This window comes from Chiloscyllium plagiosum, chromosome 3, assembly GCF_004010195.1.
Source record: "Chiloscyllium plagiosum isolate BGI_BamShark_2017 chromosome 3, ASM401019v2, whole genome shotgun sequence".
Taxonomy (NCBI): domain Eukaryota; kingdom Metazoa; phylum Chordata; class Chondrichthyes; order Orectolobiformes; family Hemiscylliidae; genus Chiloscyllium; species Chiloscyllium plagiosum.
In genome coordinates, this window is record NC_057712.1 from 17,204,759 (window position 1) to 17,223,522 (window position 18,764).

The following is an 18,764-nucleotide window of genomic DNA, read 5'->3' on the forward strand; positions in this document are numbered from 1 at the left end:
AGGGGGAATCTGATTGAAACTTACAGAATACTGAGAGGCCTGGATAGAGTGGATGTGAAGAGGATATTTCCATGAGTAGGACAGACTAGGGGCACAGTCTTAGAGTGAAGGGACAACCCTTTAGAATTGAGATAAGGAAGAACATCTTCAGCCACAGGGTGGTGAATCTGTGGAACTCAGTGTCACAGAAGGCTGTGGAGAGAAATCATTGAATGTTTTTAAGGCAGAGACAGATAGGTTCTTGAATAGTAAGGGGATCATAGGCAACAGGGACAAGGCAGGAAAATAGGGTTGAAGGGCTTATGCCCAAAACATCGATTCTCCTGTTCCTTGGATGCTGCCTGACCTGCTGCGCTTTTCCAGCAACACATTTTCAGCTCTGATCTTCAGCATCTGCAGCCCTCACTTTCTCTTGAAAAACATATCAGCCATGATTCAATGATGGATCAGATTTGATGGGCCAAATGGCCTAATTCTGTTCCTATATCTTATAGAAAAACTGGAGTTAATGGAATATGGGGGGAACTTCTCCACTGGTTGGAGTCATACCTAACAGAAAGGATACAGTTGTTGGAAGACAATTATCTCAGCATCAAGACACCACCACGGCTTTTTGTCAGGTTAGTATCCGAGACCCATTTCACAATGATCTTTACTCCATCACCAGGTCAGAAGTGGAGATGTTCACTGATGATTGCACGACGTTCAGCATCATTCCCAATACCTCAGATTCTGAAGTTGTCCAAGTCATTACGTACCAAGTCCCAGACGACATTCAGATTGGAACTAATTAGCGATAAGTAATATTTCTGACACACAAGTACCAGGTTGAAGACCTCCAACAAGAGGAAATTTAACCATCAACCCTTGTCATTCAATAGCATTCAATATCAACATCCCCATGGGTTATTATTGAGCAGAAACTGAACTGAGCTGGCCATACCAGTACAGCATGCTCTGATATAACGGATAGTTCAGTTTCTGTGTGATACTGTATTATAAGAAAATTGTGTAATACCAGCACCACTTAAGCCAATGGGACCGGAATCGTGTTATAGCCAATAGAGGGAAGAAAAGTTCACTTTCTACAAATAATGGTCTAATTTATTTAATCGCATTATAGCCAATTCACATTGAAGGAACACATGTTATAGCAGAACCGACTGTACTGTAGCTATTAGAGCAAGTCATAGATCAGTGAGTGACTCACCTCTAGTTTCCCCATTGCGGTCCATCATCTACAAACCATAACTCAGGAGTGGGATGGAATATTCTCAACATGCCTCGAAGAGTGCAGCTCTAACAACACACAAGAAGCTCTACACCAGGACAATTACGTGATTTGCACCACATCCACCATCTTTGACATTTGCTTCATTCACCATCAACGGACAGCAGAAGGACTGTGTATCATCCAGAAGATAACCTGCAATAACTCACCTTCCAAACCTGCAACCCTTATCACCTAGGAGGAGAAGGGCAGCCAATACATGGGATACCTACAAGTTCCTCTCCATGCCATGCACCATTCTTGATGTGGAGGTGTCGATGTTGGACTGGGCTGAACAAGGTCAACAATCACATGGCACCAGGTTAGCGTGCAAGAGGTTTATTTGAAAACACTAGCTTTCGGAGCGCTGCTCCTTCATCCTGGTACTATGTTACCATTCCTTAATTGTTACATGGCCAAAATCCTGGAACTCCCTTCTTAACATACTGGTGGTGTCCCTACACCTCAAAGACTTCAGTGGTTAATGAAGCCATCTCACCACCATCTTCTCAAGGGCAATTAAGGGTATGCAATAAATTCTGGCCTAGTCAGTGACACCCGAATCTCATAACCAAATAAAAAACAGTATTCCAGAGAAGGTTCATTTGGCTGATGCAAGGGATGAAGGTGTCATTTTACTACAAAAGGTTGAGGAGGCTAGGCCTATTCTCATTTGAGTTGAGAAGAATGAGTTCATCTTATTGAACTATCCCAGAATCTAAAGGGTCTGACACAGTTGAGGCTGAACAGATGTTTCCCCTCGTGGGAGAAGCTAGAACTAGCAGACACAGTTTAAACAAAAGAGATTTTCATTTTAAGCTGGAAACGAGGAGGGATTTCACCTTTCAGAGTGTCCTCAGACTTTGGAATTCACTTGACAGAGAGTAATGGAGGCTAGATTGTTGAATGCATGCAGGGAGGAGGATGGCAAAGGGCAAGAACAGAATACAAACATATTCAAATTAACAGCGGAGCAGGCTCGATATGTCAAACGGTTTAAACCTGCTCCTGTTTCTTTCATATTTCAAACCACACTAAAATAAATATCAGGCAGATACTGTAATATGTTTCAGTAATTTTGTCTGCATTGATAAGAGAGAAATAAATGTAACATTGTTGTTAATAATGGTGAACATTCATTCAGCCACCACGAGGATGCATTCTGTGAAAAAGCATTAATATAATACTGAATAATATAGAAAGCTGATTATTCGAAAAATTAATTGGGGAGTTCTTCTGCTCTCACACTGCAACTTCAATGAGAAATCTGTGAAAACCCCAGAGAAACTGTATGTATAAGTCACCAGTTTTAGCATTTTGGGCATTACTCTGCTAATCTCCATAAGACCATAAAACATAGGAGCAGAAATAGCCTATTCAGCCCATCGAGTCTGTGCATCCATTCAATGAGATCATGTTGATCTGACAATATTTAACTCAACCTTCCAGTCTCTTCCCAATAGCCCTGATTCCTTTACTGATTAAAAATCTCTCTCTCAGCCATGATCTTTATACTTAATAACCTAATCCCTACAGCCCCAACCATAAATAATTCCACAAAGTCAGAACCCTCTCAGGGAAGAAATTTCACCAAATATTACCTGCTGAACTTGTATGTTTGCTTTTTGTGATTTATATGTCAGGAGTCTCAAATCCCTCTGTGCTGTACCTTTCTGTAGTATTTCTCCATATAAATAATATTCAGCTCCTCTATTTTTCCTATCAATGTGCATAACTTCACATTTCCCAATATTATATTCCTGCTGCACTTTCTTTGCCCATTTGCCTATCTACCTGTCTATATTCCTCTGCAGACCCTTTGAGTCATCCTCACAACTTGCCTGCCCATCTATTTTTGTGCCATCTGCATTCTTGGCTATTATCCATCATTTTCCAAAACCAAGTCATTATTTATATTGTAAATAATTGTGGGCCCATCACTGATCCCTATAGCACTCTATTAGTTACAGGTTGCCATCTTGAAAATGTCATCCTTATCCCAACTTTGCCTTCTATGAGTTAGCCACTCCTCTATCCATGCTAATATATTATCTCCAACATCATGGGCTCTTATGTTATTAAGCAGCCTAATGTGTGATACCTCATCAAACACCTTTTGAAATTCCAAATATGTCACATCCACCACTTCCCCTTTATCTATCCTGTTTGTTATCTCTTCAACTTATTCTAATAAATGTGTAAATAAAGGTTCACCCACGAATAATAGCTGGGAGTTAATCAGTAATTTTAACTGTTAAATGAATTTGTGTTGATAAATACTATGTTGCACTTGCATTGTCACCACAAGTTATTCTGTTATGTGGTTTTATGCCCAAATCCATAAGTTTGGATTCAAGATAGACTGATTGAGAAGATTACAAGGACAAGAAGTGTTTTCAGACTTAGGCTTTTTTTTTTAGAACTCTGTTTATTACATATTAAGCACTCTTATACATGGCAATTTGAGATCTACCAGGCTCTAATTTTACGGTTACATTATTGAAAGACTATTCTCTGCATGTGCTTCCCTCTTCATTCTAACTTAGCTCTAGCCACAAGGTGCTATTTATGCCCTGTAGGGAGCACCACCGTCACATATCGCAAGTTTGCTCCACAACCTTAAAGGCTTTTCACAACACCAATAAAGGTGCAGTGCAAAAATTGTAATAATATTGTTGCTAAATGGAAAAAAATGTATGCTAAATCAAAATATGATCAATGTAGCAGCTCAGTAATGTAGTAATGAGTCAGGTGTAAGCCACAGGCCACACAGTATTACAATGCACAGTGATTTTCATGTTTCTAAAGATCTAGTAACTAGAAATAACTAGAAATTCAAGCAGCAGAAGACACATGAGGGATAGATATAACGGCTGCATCCTTTTTCCATAACTCCACCCAAATATATGAGATTCAGCTGCTCTGTAGACACCCAAAGTAATAAAGTTCACTGATTTATATTTACTCTAAGATTCTTTGAGCAAAATTAGTTTTCTGCATCATCGAATTCATCATGGATTTAATTTAGCCATAAAATCATGGTACTAACAATTAACATGGACATTCAGGAACATACTTAAAGAGTTCATTCATTTTAAACAGGTTAGTCACTAGTGTGGACAATTAGGCTGCTGGTTAGCTTGTTTGCCTTTGTTTTGTCCATTTGTCCCACTCCATAGTGCATTTTTTGGCACAGTGGTAGTGTCCCTACCCCTACACCCAGAAGATCTGGTTCAAGTTGCATCCCCCCCCCAAGACATGTATCATAATGTACCTGAACAGAGCAAACTATCAACTTCATTTCACAAGTTATCTGACATTTGGGAATGGCTTTGTGATGGCCATGGATTGTTTTAGAATAATTTTATTCTAGGTCTGGTAGATCTGATTTTGGAGCTTGAGAGGGAGAGTCCAGTCAAAAAGCTAGAAGAAAGCAGCAGCAACTAAAAGAAGAGGCAGCAGGGTAAGATTACAGGTTTAGCACTTGAAGCAGTGTAACAGTTGCACTGGTATAGAAATCCATTTTTAAAAATTACCAATTGATGAAGCCCTATTACTTTCTAGTTAATGAATTGAAGATATAAAACCTGGTGCTAAACATAGTGTACTTAAATTCAAGATAAAGAAAACAGAAATCTGATTATCAATATAGCAATTCTAGGACTATCTGGCATTTTGTAGTATTTTCTCATTCTCCAATTTTCAAAATGTTCATCCTCAGCGTGCCGTTTAAAGAATGTGCTAGACTGTCATCAATTAAGTATGTTATGTATGCAGAAAGGTATTTGTAGACAGAAAATATTATTCCCAGTTGTTTGAAATTTAATATTCAATTTCATCTAATTAAAATACTACTGTTCAAGCAGAGATCAAATTTTAAATTTTGACAATATTCGAAATTCAGGACTAGTGAATTCAAGACAAACAGAGACGGCATTGCTTCATGAAAGGGAAATCATGCCTGACTAATTTATTAAAGTTTTTGAGGAAGTCTCAACCAGAGTAGATAGACAGGACTCGGTAGATGTGTTGTGTTTGGACTTCCAGAAGGACCTCACAAAAATTCAAGTCATAACAGCCCACAGTATTGGAGGCAGTATATTGGCATAGACAGAAAATTGGCTCATGGTCAGGAAATAGTGAGTAGTGACAAGAGGTTCTTTTTGCAGGTTGGTGACCCATGACCAGTGGAGTTCAATAGGGACCAGTACTTGGACCACAACGGTTTACAACATCCTATAATGACTTGAAGGAAGAGGATGCAATGTAGCCAAATTTACAGACACAAAAATAGGTGGAAAGGCAAGTTGAGAAAGGGATACAGACAGAGTTTACAGAGAGATATTGATGTTTCAAGTAAGTTGGCAAAAAGTTTGCAAATTGAGTATAATGCAGGAAAGTGTGCAGTTTTTCATTTTGGAAGCGAGAGCAAAAGATTATTTAATTGGAGAAATACCGCAGAAAGCTGCAACACAAATGGTCTTGGGGGAGACTTGTGCATGAAACACAGAAGGCTAGCGTACAGGTGTAGCAGGTAATGAGGAAGCAACGATAGAATGATGGAATCAAGGGGATTTGAGTATAAGAGTGGGCAAGTCTTACTCCAACTGTATAAGTTGCTAGTCAGATCACACCTGGAGTACTGTGAGCAATTTTAGTCCCCTTATTGAATAGAATTGGAGTTCAGAGAAGGTTCACTAGGATGATCCCCAGTATGGAAGGACTGTCTCATGAGCAAAGATTAAACAGTTTGGGATTTCACTCACTGGAGTTTAGAAGATTAAGAGGTGATCACAATGAAATGTATGGGATTCTGAAGAGGCTTGACAGGGTAAATGCCGAGAGGATGCTTCTCTTCATGGGAAGAGTCTAGGGCCAGAGGCATAGTCTCAGAATTTAAGACTGAGATGAGGATGAATTTCTTCTCTCAGAGAGTTGTAAGTCTTTGGAACTCCTTGGCACAGAAAGCAGTGGGGCTGAGATTGATAGATTCTTGATAAGTAGGGAAATCAAGGGTTTAAGGGAAGGGTAGGAAAGTGGATGTGAGGAACTTTGAATGAGCCCTGACCCGATGGAATGATGGAGCAGGCTTGTGGAACCAAATGGCCTACTCCTGTTCCTATTTCTTATGGCATTATAGTAATCCTTCAGTCGAAGCATAAGCTCTATGTAAGTATTGCAGAGCCAGTTATCACATTGATGCCATTTTCAACTGCAAAGCATTATTCAACAAAAATCAAGTATTGGTATTATTCCTGAATGAGACTTTACAAAATAAAACATGCACTGATTGACAAAATAAAGCATACCTGTTAGGAGACATATACCAGAAATAAGGATTTAGGGTTAAATGCATATCTTTTTTAAGTACAGCATAAGAGTTTGACGTACAACAAGTATACGCACCAACTGTATAGCAGGGCACCTAAATGCAGTGCCTTTTTGAATAATGTACATCATCCATCTTTCAAAGCTGCGGCATCTTGTTCAGTAACATTTGTCTTTGAAAGGTGTATATGACAGTATATTTTACAGAACCCACCTCCATTCGCTAATAGGTTCTCTTGAGCTTTATCCTTCGAATCTTCCATAATATCCGCTGTGTACTGCGCCAGCTTCTTTACAATACTTTAAAAAAAAACACATGCAAACAAAACCAACTCTAAGTAACTGATAGAAAACATGGTTAGGAGTCATTTAAAATACATATTTAAATGAGTAAAAGAATAAATCGCGGCAAACATTTTAATTGCTGCTGTAATTACCCACCTCAGATATGTGACGCTTCTAAACAGGCTACGTTCTTTTCCTTTGTTTACTTCATCTCAAACCCCTCCCACCCTCACTCCTCCACACATTGCACATCAGGCTCAAAAAAGGACAGAGGTGATCCAGACAGCTACAGGCCAGACAGCCGAACACTGGTAGTGGGAAAAGTTTTAAGGCAATAAACAGAGTCAAAATTGCCACTTGAAAAATTATGGGTTAATGAATGACAGCACAAATTTGTTAAAGCCAAATTATTTTTGACCAATAGAGTTATTTAGTGAAGGGAGAAGAATGGTATGGATTTTCAAAAAGCATTTTATAAACTAGCACACAATAGACAATTGAGCAAAACCGAAGCCCATGGAATTAAAAAAGGCAGTTGTGGTGTGAATACAAACTTGGCTAAATAACAAACAGTAAAATGTAGTGGTGAATTATACAAACTTGCAGGAAGTAAACAGTAGTGTTCCTCCCAGTGATTGGTATTTCAAGAACTAATTCTTTTTTTGTTAGCCATATTATTGATCTCAGGTTGAATGTACAGCACACAATATCAAAACCCACAGACAACATGAAGCTCAGAAATGCAGTGGATGAGGAGGATTGGAACCTATTTAGGATGACATAGAGAGATTGGTAAAATGAGCAGACACCTTGCAGATACAATTTTATGCAAAGTAGCAATACATTATTAGAGAGAACAAAAAAGAGCAATACAAATTAAATAGTACAATTTTAAAGCAAGTGTTGGAACAACTTTTTTTACTAATTCACTTTTATAAATAATTACTAAGAAGGGGACAAGAAAAAATATTACTTTTTTAACATATAAAAGTTAAAATGTAAACTTTGGTGAAAGCATATTGGTACACAGGTCTTGAGTTAAACAAACAATACCCAGGCAAAAAATGCAATCAATCAAATGAAAAAGTACCTTCAAACAAAAAGGTACTCCATTAAAAAAGCAATATTTACATCCATTATTTAGTCAGAACCTTGGAGAATACAGTTAAAAACATTGTTCCTAGAATGTTTAAGTAATGCTCGGATAATTTCAACATTATTAATAGATTGATTGAAAAAAGTGGAATTAGTTTTATAAGAGCTTTAAAATGGTATTTGATCTTAATGTAACAAAACAGAAACCTATTGGTAATCTCGAGTATGAGAAGCATAATAAGGCTATTGTTCCTTAGTTCTTCTGGCAGACTTGTCAGAGGCTGCAGAATTCATCAGGAGCAATTTACACTGGGTTACGGCCTTACTTGGACTGTTAGGATGAATAATTTACAAAGCAAGATGCAACTTATCAGAGCGCGCAGGATAGGTGATGACATAATCCTTATTTGGCAAGTCACATATTCAATGGCGAAGAGGTTTACAAGCCTTCTGAAGAAGGCTTCCGGGAGTGGAGGTAAGATCCAAGTTGGAATTCTTGGATTCCTGAAGATTAAAGATTTTCTTCACCTTTATCAGCTTGAGCCCCTTTAAAAAAGAGTCTGCATATGGGTGAGTCCTCAGGTTTTACCGGAGGCACAAACATCCGCTCTACCAGGCCTAACAGCAAGGTCAGACTTCCAAGTCGTTTAAAGCAGGATGATATCGGAGATGATCTCTAGCAGCTGCATTATGTATAGCGTACAAACCGCTGAAGAAAAACATCCTTTTCGTTCTGACACTATTTTATTCCAAACTCAGAAGAACATCAGAAGTTCAAGAACTTGCGACTTATGTTCCTCAGAGTCAACAACTGCATAAATTATGGGTTGGATTTTACGGTCAACAGCTGGCAGAGTTGAACACAGAATGACATAAAATCCAGTGAGTGGCCTGCCTGTTGCATACAGCCCACTACAACCTATCTGAGGCAGCAAGGGAGACATGGGTGACCTGGCCTACCTTGGGGCTTCTGAAGTCCTTAAGAGGCCACTAAAGCACCTCAAGGCAGAACTGTCAATTGCTTACCTGCAGTAGGGGGAGTACATGCCATATGAGTAGACCATCAACCTTTGCTGCATGGTTTGGTGTCAAAAGAGACGTAGGGTAACCTCTTTTCGGAGGACCCTGCACGATTGGACATACGCTCCCCACCCTAATTCCTGTCCCCTATGGACCTTTGATCCCAGTTCACACCCCAACACTCCACTCCTACATTTCATCTAATCATGCCATTTCCCATGAATATCAAATCCAGACTGACTTGTCCAATGGGGCTCATCAGCTCTGGGGACTTTTGTTGTGTTCTTTCATAAGATTTGGCTGTCACTGGCTGGTCCTTCATTTATTGCTCACTCCTAGTTGCCCTGGAGATGGTGATCTGCCTTCATAACAGCTGCAGTCTGTGCAATGTCCAGGGAGCCACAGTACTGTCAGGAAGGGAGTTTCTGGAATTTTGACCTTTCACCATTGAAGGAATGGCAAGAAATTTCCAAGACAGAATGGTGTTGTAAGGGAACTTACAGGTTGTGGTGCTCTCATATATTCACTGCCCGGCCCCTCTCAGTTGTACAGGTCACAGATTTGAAAGGTGATTTTAGAGCAGCCTTGGTGTGTTACTGCAATGAATTTTTAGACAGTTAACACTGCTGTGACTATGCATCGATGGCGAATGAAGCAAAATTTCTCAGTGGTGGATAGAGTGCCCATCAAGTGGTCGGCTTTGTTCTGGATGGTGTCAAGTTCTTGAGCGTTGTTACAGCTGCACTTATCCAGGCAGTTAAAGAGTATTCCAAAACACTTTGATTTGTGCTTTGTAGATGATGTACAGGCTTTGGGGAAATGAGGATTGAGTTACTCATCATTCCTAGCCTTTCACCAGCTTTTGTTGATATTGTATCTATATGACTTTTCCAGTTCAATTCCTGCTCAATGATAAAATGGTGGAACTGAGGGCAGCAACAATCGTAAGGTCATTGAACATCAGGAGCTAATGGTTAGATTCTTCCTTGTTGGAGATGGTCATTGTCTGGCACTTATATAATACAATGGTTATTTTCCGTTAACCAACACAAGTGTGGATGGTGTTCAGGTCCAGCTGCAGCTGCACACAGATTAGTATGTGAGGTTTCATGAATGGTGCTGAATATTGTCAGCAAACATCCCCACTACTGACCTTATGGTGGAGGGAAGGTCAATAGTGAAGATAAATGGACCTAAACACTATACCGAGGAGCTCCTGCAGAGATATCATGGAACTGAGATGACTGACCCTCAACTACCACAATCTTTGCACGAGCTTTGGCTCTAACCAGTGTGGAGATTTTCCCCTGATTCCCACTGACTCCAGTTTTAGTAATACCATAGTCAATCAAAAGCTGTCTTGACATCAAGGGCTGTCACCATCACCTCACCTCTGCAATTCAGTTCTTTTTTTTGCATCAACTCTACCACGGGTTCAGGTGCTAAGTGGCTCCAACAGAACCTAAACTGAGCATCAGTGATGTTATTCTTTTGGAAGAGCTATTTGGTAGCACTGTCAATGACCCTTTCAATCATGATGACAGGGAGTAAACTGATAAGGTGGTATTTGGCTGAGTTGGACTTATCCTGCTTTTTGTGCACAGAACATACCTGGCCAATTTTCCACATAGTTGGATCGATGCTGACCTGGATCAGTTTTAACAGAACTGGAACAACTTGTCCAGCGATTTAGCTCTGGAGCACACCTGTTCAATATGATTACCAGAATGTTTCTTTGGTCCACTGTCTTCACAGTATCCAGGGACTTCAGCAATTTCTTGATACCATGCCTAGGGAATGAAATTTGTTGAAGACTGACACCTGCGATGCTGGTGCCCTCAGGAGGAGGCTGAGATTAATCACCCACTCAGTACGTCTGGCTGAAAATGAGTGCAATTACTTCAGGTTTTTTTTCATACTGATATGCTGCACTTTCCCATCAATGAGGCTATTTGGGGATATTTGTGACATCCACCTCCTGTTCATTGCTTAATTGTGTATCACCATTCACAACTGCAAGAGGCAGGACTGCAGAACTTAGACCTCATTCATTGGCCATGGAATTGCTTCGAACTCTTTAATCACTTGTTGCTTCTGGTATTTGGCATGCGTTGTACTGCAGCTTCACCAGGTTGACATCTCCTTTTTATGTGTGCCTAGTACTGCTCTTCTTCGCCCTCCTGTACTCTTCATTGAATCTCTCCACTTGATGGTAATGGTAGAGTGGGTGCCTACCAGCACATCAAGCTGCAGATTATGGATGAGCACAAGTCATCTACTGCTTATGGACTGCAGCGCATCATTGATGTCCAGGTGTGAGTTGTCAGATCTGTTAAAAGTCTATCAAAGTTACATGACACAATGTATTCTCGATGTGAAGACAGAACTTTATCTCCACAAGGACTGCACAATGATCACTCCTACTGATATTATCATGGATAGGTACATCTCTGCCAAGTAGATTGGTGAGGATGTGGTCAAGAATGCTTTTCCCTCTTGTTGGTTCATTCACCATCTGCTGTAGACTCCGTGACTATCAGAAGCAAAGCTGCTGAGACACTCTTGGAGATGGACATTGAAGTCCCCACCCAAAGTCACTGTCAGACCTTGCCATCTTCAGTGCTTCCCCCAAGTAGTGTTCAATGTGGATGTGCATTGATTCATCAGCTGAGGGTTGGGGATGGGGAGCATTTGTTACTAATCAACAGGAGGCTTCCTTTCCCATTCTATTTGACCTGACTGAGTGCAGTAGCAGTGGCATTTTAATGGTGCAGATCAGACTACGGAGCTTCTGGTAAATCCAATTGGGTGGCAGCTCTCTAAGGCAGTAATTCCTCTGAAAAGGGGGACAAAAGTCTTCCCTTGAAATAACTAACACCACTCCCAGTGGAAAATTGTTGTAAGGAAGCCATCAAGATCATGGATGGGTCCTCCTCTAATTGTCAGGTGGAGAAAGGAAGCACGATACCCTATAAACTACACTCCTATGTTTTCAGCTTCAACACGATTATTCTTGTGGTGTCTCTGAATAATAAATACCAAATTGAGTGCAAAGTTAGTCAATTTAATGTCAGGAGTTTATGACCTTCAAGGATTGACTGAAACTGCCCCAACTAATTTCTTGCTGAAGGAATGTGATGACTTTTATTCTATCTGCCTGAGTGGATTCAATTGTGACCATAAGAAGACTGTGTGTTCACAAGTGATGATGTCAGGAGGCACATCTTCACAGAGAAGATAGTGGGAATCATCTGCACCATCCAGAACTCCAGTATCAATTAAAATGACCAAACAGTGCTTCTGAATAGCCTGCAAGCTCATGCTTTAAGAGAGATAGTCTAGTTCTAAAATATTTTTATTTTAAGGCATGACATTATTTCAATATTAAATTCTGGTAAAATTAATTATTGTGCCACTTATGTAAAGAAAAACAGCTTTCAAAATTCTGGCATACAATGATCATGGTATATTTCTAGCTGCAATCATGTGTTTTTTCTTTCTTTAGATAAGGATAGTCATCACTCGAAAAAAAAAACTCTTCACGTTGGCAACAGTGACATATAATTAAACAGTTATTGCCAATATTACTTCAATCACAGGGAAATTATAAATACCAATATAAGATTTCTACTTTAGTTGCATTTTATGGCTTTTTTTAGAAGACCGTGACAGTTTTCCAAATTCTATCAGTAATGGTTACTGCAGGAAATCCCAGGCAAGTGAAACAAAATGTAACTATACCATTCATAAAACCAGAAGTAGAAGACAGTGGATGTCTTCCGTGACTGCTGGGAACAGACTGTTGTCTACAGTACAGAATGTTGTTTATGGTTTCAAAGAAGGGCACCAAATGAGCTGGAAGGGATGTAATCTGATGGACAGAAGCATACTGTTGTAACCTGGCTAGGCCTCTGTGTATCATTCTGTTGCCTGAGTTGATCTATACATTTGGAACTATGATCAAAGAATTTAAAATAATAAAGTTCCAACTAAAGGTCAAGCATTCTATCAACTGAGTCAACACTGATCAAAATGTAAATCTGAAAGATTGCTGTAAATCTAAAAGTATATGGTAATAAATATCAAGTTATGAAGGGGTACTTTTTGATTTGACAAAAATAATTCAATTCTACATGTTCCTTTTTCCTCTGCAAATATATTAACAAGTGCCAATTAACCTTGACTTATACTTCAACCTGAAACACACCTTCTTCACACATTACTCACAACATTTCAAATAATTATTGAAAGTCATGGTTAGATTTTTTTTTCTTGAAGGTTCTTATGTCAGATTTGCCACATGCTGAAGACAAGTTATTTCATTCTACTTTCACAAAAAAAGTCATTGGATTCTAACATTGATTATAATATTTTCATCTTTATGTCACCTTGTCTTCTGGTGTAGTTCAGAGTTTGGGTGTTAGATGAAACTAGACACTTGCAGATCTCTGTTGCTGTGCGGTGATATCTGTTTGGATAAAGCTGACTAAACCAAGTGGAATCTGCATTAGGTTGGTTTAAGACTAACAACCCAGTGTCTACATCAGAAAACCGAAGCAAACATACTTTAGCTCGTTTGTGTACAGTAAATAATGTTTTACCCTTCAACAAACGTATCAAGTTTTCCGAGTTCATCTGAGAGTCCAACCAGTGAGTCTAATGTCCCCACCTAAGCGAAAATGGAGAATATCATGATGTTTGTGGCAAATAATAATTAAACTATTTGAAGCACATCCAAATTAATCACATGAATTGATTTATTCAAAAATATGTAATCAAGTTGCTTTATACAATGAAAAGTTTTGAAATTGAAAATAAAGTAAAGGTATCAATCGCATGGTAAAAGGTAAAATTTAATTGAGCTAAAATAGCTGTGGTCCAAGTGTTTGCTAAACTGTACCCCTATTAATTTTTTGCAATCTTCAGGGCACTGTCAATACTGAAGTGTTTGCGAAACTGTACCCCATTAATTTGTCTTCACATAAAGTCCAACTGTGCTATAAAGTCCCAGTTTAAATGTTTCTGGACAGGTAGGTTTGAAGACAGGTAATGAGCAGAAACAGAAATTACCTTGAGTTCAGGGATCGGAAATTTATAATTATTTGATAAACTGGCTTTTTCAGTTACAGTGTTCATTCGTTCCCATATTTGTTGGTTCGATTTGTCAACAGGGGCCGAAACTAACCAGTATTCGCTCATGTTGTCCTGTGACGCTAAGCCTGTTGTGTATTAAAAGAAAAATGCTTTTAGGGAAAGAGAAGCAATCTTCTGTCAAGCATTATCATCTATGTACAAATTAGCTGTTATTCAATATGGACAGCCAATTAATTGTTCGGACTAGCAGACGAGACACCAGTTTTAATGGACCCTTGACTAACAAACTTGGAATAGAGAAAAAAAAAGATATATTTTACCCCAAATTCGTAAGATTCATTACACGACCCATAGTGGGGTTATTTGATCGTGAAGGCAGAAATCGTTTGCGGCTGATTTCACTATCTAGAAATCCACATATCTTGAGCGTACACCATTGTATCACAAACTGACAAGTCGGCGCAATCAGTGCAAAATGCAGACACTTCAAAGATTACAAACGTTTTCTCTCCGCTTCGGCTTTTAAAATCCACGGTAAGTAACACGATAGACGCGAATCAGCATATTCGCGAGTCTAAACAGTTAACTTTAGAAATAATTACACTGCTATTGCGAAAATGAAACACTTCACTAAACATGTTTTATGCACCTTATCAAAAAGAACAGACCACGTCTTTTAGAAAGCGGAACAATCGTGGTCGTAGTTAACCAAATCCGCTCACCTTTCACAATTCTTGTTCTTACTGGGCACTTGATATATTTTTTAAAGAATTTCTGTTCTGGATGAAAGAATTCGGGTATTGTATTCGTTATTGAATATTTAAGCAAGTTAAAACTAGACCGATTACGTCCTCCCGACACAAATCAACTGCTGTATTACATACATATATATTTTTAAAAATGAATTGTGAAATAAAAGAAACGTCATTTACGTTACCTCAGATATACTGGACCTGGTAGTGCCCTGAAGATTGTAAGAAATCTCTTCGCTCAGTTTTGCAATTCCCTTGTCATTTCGTTCAGTTATCGCCGATTTACTACTAATCAAAGTTTTGGTGTATCACTGGGTGGACCGGGTGAAAGTCGCTGTGCTTCTTGTTGAAGAATGTTCTTGCAGCTTTTGCCCTCTCCCTCCCTGCTCTGGAGCCAGAACTTCGATACAACAACAACAACAACAAAATTGTTACAGGTGAAGGCAGGAGGCTCCGCTCCTCGTGCGCAGAACCGGCTGCGCAGCGCCACCTACTTTACATAATGAGCCACGCCCCCCCCTCACCTCGCCTCTCTCCTCCCCCCCCCCTCAACGATTGCTTCGCGTTTTGTCCGACGTCAGTTCCGGTTGATCTCTGACCTCAGTGCGTCCCTCGGGCCAGTGGAAGGGTTGAGGCTGCACGAGCTGCGGCGGAGCGTGGTGTGAGCGGCCGGTGAGACGCGATGCAGGTCTCCAGCGTGAACGACGTGAAGATTTACAACCTGAGTTACGGCAAGTCGCTGCCGGAGGTGAGGGAGTGGCGGTTGGGCTGGCGCGGCGCGTGGGGAGCGGGTCGCGAGCTTCCCTCCCCCCCCCCCCCCCCCCCCTATAACGGCCCCCCCTTCAGAGTCTTTACAGCGGCCGTACGGTGACCGGGATCGAACACCAAACCTCGATCACAGCGGCTCAGGCAGCGTCCGTGCAGAGAGGGCAAGTTAACGTTTCCAGTCCAGATGACTCTTCACCAGAGCTGATGTGGGGGGCAACCTGTGTGCTATAACGGGCTGCTGGGGGGCAGCCTGTGTGCTATAGCTGTGGGGTGGGGGGTAACGGGCTGCTGGGGGGCAGCCTGTGTGCTATAGCTGTGGGGTGGGGGGTAACGGGCTGCTGGGGGGCAGCCTGTGTGCTATAGCTGTGGGGTGGGGGGTAACGGGCTGCTGGGGGGCAGCCTGTGTGCTATAGCTGTGGGGTGGGGGGTAACGGGCTGCTGGGGGGCAGCCTGTGTGCTATAGCTGTGGGGTGGGGGGTAACGGGCTGCTGGGGGGCAGCCTGTGTGCTATAGCTGTGGGGTGGGGGGTAACGGGCTGCTGGGGGGCAGCCTGTGTGCTATAGCTGTGGGGTGGGGGGTAACGGGCTGCTGGGGGGCAGCCTGTGTGCTATAGCTGTGGGGTGGGGGGTAACGGGCTGCTGGGGGGCAGCCTGTGTGCTATAGCTGTGGGGTGGGGGGTAACGGGCTGCTGGGGGGCAGCCTGTGTGCTATAGCTGTGGGGTGGGGGGTAACGGGCTGCTGGGGGGCAGCCTGTGTGCTATAGCTGTGGGGTGGGGGGTAACGGGCTGCTGGGGGGCAGCCTGTGTGCTATAGCTGTGGGGTGGGGGGTAACGGGCTGCTGGGGGGCAGCCTGTGTGCTATAGCTGTGGGGTGGGGGGTAACGGGCTGCTGGGGGGCAGCCTGTGTGCTATAGCTGTGGGGTGGGGGGTAACGGGCTGCTGGGGGGCAGCCTGTGTGCTATAGCTGTGGGGTGGGGGGTAACGGGCTGCTGGGGGGCAGCCTGTGTGCTATAGCTGTGGGGTGGGGGGTAACGGGCTGCTGGGGGGCAGCCTGTGTGCTATAGCTGTGGGGTGGGGGGTAACGGGCTGCTGGGGGGCAGCCTGTGTGCTATAGCTGTGGGGTGGGGGGTAACGGGCTGGGGGGGGGCAGCCTGTGTGCTATAGCTGTGGGATGGGGGGCAGTTCATGTTAAGTGATCAAAATGTGACAATGGCCTGCTTTCTGTTGTTGGCACTTCAACTGATGGTCTAACGCCCCCAGGACTCCTGCCTCTCCCACTCTTTAGACAGTGGGTTCCAAATGCCCCACCACCCTCTTCCAGAAAGAATTTTGCATCAATGTCCCTCCAACTCTCCCCAACTCCGCTCCTTTACTGTGACTCCTGGCTCTACTGTGCCTCCAATCCTCCAAAGTTTTGGAATGAGCTGTGACCAGGAATGTCCCCCAGATTAGGTCTCAGGTTTGTGGAAGAGCAGAGCTTGGAAGGGGATTTATCTACTCACTTTTTTGGGGGGGCAAAGATGGTGTGCAGTTTGGTTTCAAGGATAGTTCACTCAAATGTGTGCCTGAAAGTCATCCTTTCCAGGCCAGAAACACAGTAAATAGGAACAGGCCATTCAAACCTGCTAAGCCATTCACTATGGTGGCTGATCATCCAGCCCTGTTCCTGCTTTGCTCCATACCCTTTGATCTCTTTAACCCCTTTATGCCTAACTCTTTCTTGAAAACATTCAATGTTTTGCCCTCAACCACATTCTCTGGTGGAGAATTCCATAGACTCACCACTCAGGCTTAAGATATTTCTCTTAATATTAGTCGTAAATGGCCTATCCTGTATCCTTAAACTGTGACTCCTGGTTCTACACTCCCTGGTCATTGGGAACAGCCCAATGTCTAGCTCTTACAATTTTAAAGGTTTCCATGACACACTCCTCATTCATCTAAACTTTCAATTCCTCAGCCGCTTTTCGCCACATGGTTATTAAAGTTTTCCACTGAGTGCTCGCATTATGCTTCCAGAATGCCTCTATGTCCCATGTCCTCCTAGTGGCCAGATTTCATTGTTCAATTTCTTATTTAAACATCCTGAGGGACAGCCGAGCTGATCCTCATTCTGGGGGTCATCCTGGCATAATCAATACAAAGGGATCCCTGCCCCTGACTTATCTAATGTTTGTCCCATGTTATTATATTTTCTCTTTCTCTAACTGACTTCTATGGATCTATCTCAGCACCCACTTCAGGTTGCTGACCTTCATGTGGGGGAATTTCCCCTTTTAAGACCAGTCTAAGGCAGGGTGCTGAGACAGACACAGTGACTCTGCTTTACTGAGTGTATGTATCCTGGGACTCTAAATTTGCTGTTAGGTGATTCTAGCCTCTGAATCCTGGGGAAGGGGGCTCCACTCGCCCAGCTTCCACCAAGCAAAGCGATTCGTTGCTGTGCGAGTTGCCTCAAAGATTCCGTCACCACCGAGTTCCAGGAAACAGAGTTGACTGAGTGTTGAGTTTAGAGAGAGAGATCAAGGTGAAACTTACCTTGTGGGCCCACCCGTCTCTCGCAACCAGCACTCAGACGATCGCTTATTCAATCTGACACTCTTTGCTGGTTGTGTGAAGTCGAGTCAAAATGAGGCCCCGGACAAAGAAAACACATCCCCTTTATCACAGGTACTCTTCTCTCTGCGTGCCCCAGGTCATCCTCTGAGATGGGGTCATAGCATGGAAACAGACCCATCGGTCCAACCCGTCCATGCCAGCCAGATATCCCAACCCAATCTAGTTCCACCTGTCAGCACCTGGCCCATATCCCTCCAAACCCTTCCTATTCATATACCCATCCAAATGCCTGTTAATTGTTGCAGTTGTACCAGCCTCCACCACTTCCTCTGGCAGCTCATTCCATACACCTACGACCCTCTGTGTGAAAAAGTTGCCCCTTAAGTCTCTTTTATATCTTTCCCCTCTCACCCTAAACCTATGCCCTCTAGTTCTGGATTTCTCGACCTCTATAGACTTTGCCTATTTATCCTATCCATGCCCCTCATAATTTTGTAAACCTCTATAAGGTCACCCCTCAGCCTCCGATGCCCCAGGGAAACCAGCCCCAGCCTGTTCGGCCTCTCCCTATAGCTCAAATCCTCCAACCCTGGT

General features: G+C 42.2%; 2 protein-coding genes across 3 annotated transcripts in view; one reads left to right on the top strand and one right to left on the bottom strand.

Moving 5' to 3' along the window:
* The window catches only part of LOC122541274 (V-type proton ATPase subunit C 1-A-like), a 72,314-nt gene extending 56,980 nt beyond the window's left edge, over positions 1-15,334 (bottom strand). For both annotated transcript variants that reach the window (XM_043677908.1, XM_043677901.1), the window contains exons 1-4: positions 15,030-15,334; positions 14,069-14,217; positions 13,600-13,667; positions 6,813-6,898 (exon numbers count right to left, since the gene is read on the bottom strand). In XM_043677908.1, coding sequence (XP_043533843.1) covers positions 6,813-6,898; positions 13,600-13,667; positions 14,069-14,197 — 283 coding nt within the window. In that variant the 5' untranslated portion in view covers positions 14,198-14,217; positions 15,030-15,334. The remainder of the gene's footprint in view (positions 1-6,812; positions 6,899-13,599; positions 13,668-14,068; positions 14,218-15,029) is intronic.
* Positions 15,335-15,421: 87 nt separating this feature from the next.
* nol10 (nucleolar protein 10) overlaps positions 15,422-18,764 on the top strand; it is a 57,506-nt gene continuing 54,163 nt past the window's right edge. Inside the window, exon 1 of the mRNA XM_043677888.1 lies at positions 15,422-15,592. Coding sequence (XP_043533823.1) covers positions 15,527-15,592 — 66 coding nt within the window. The 5' untranslated portion in view covers positions 15,422-15,526. The remainder of the gene's footprint in view (positions 15,593-18,764) is intronic.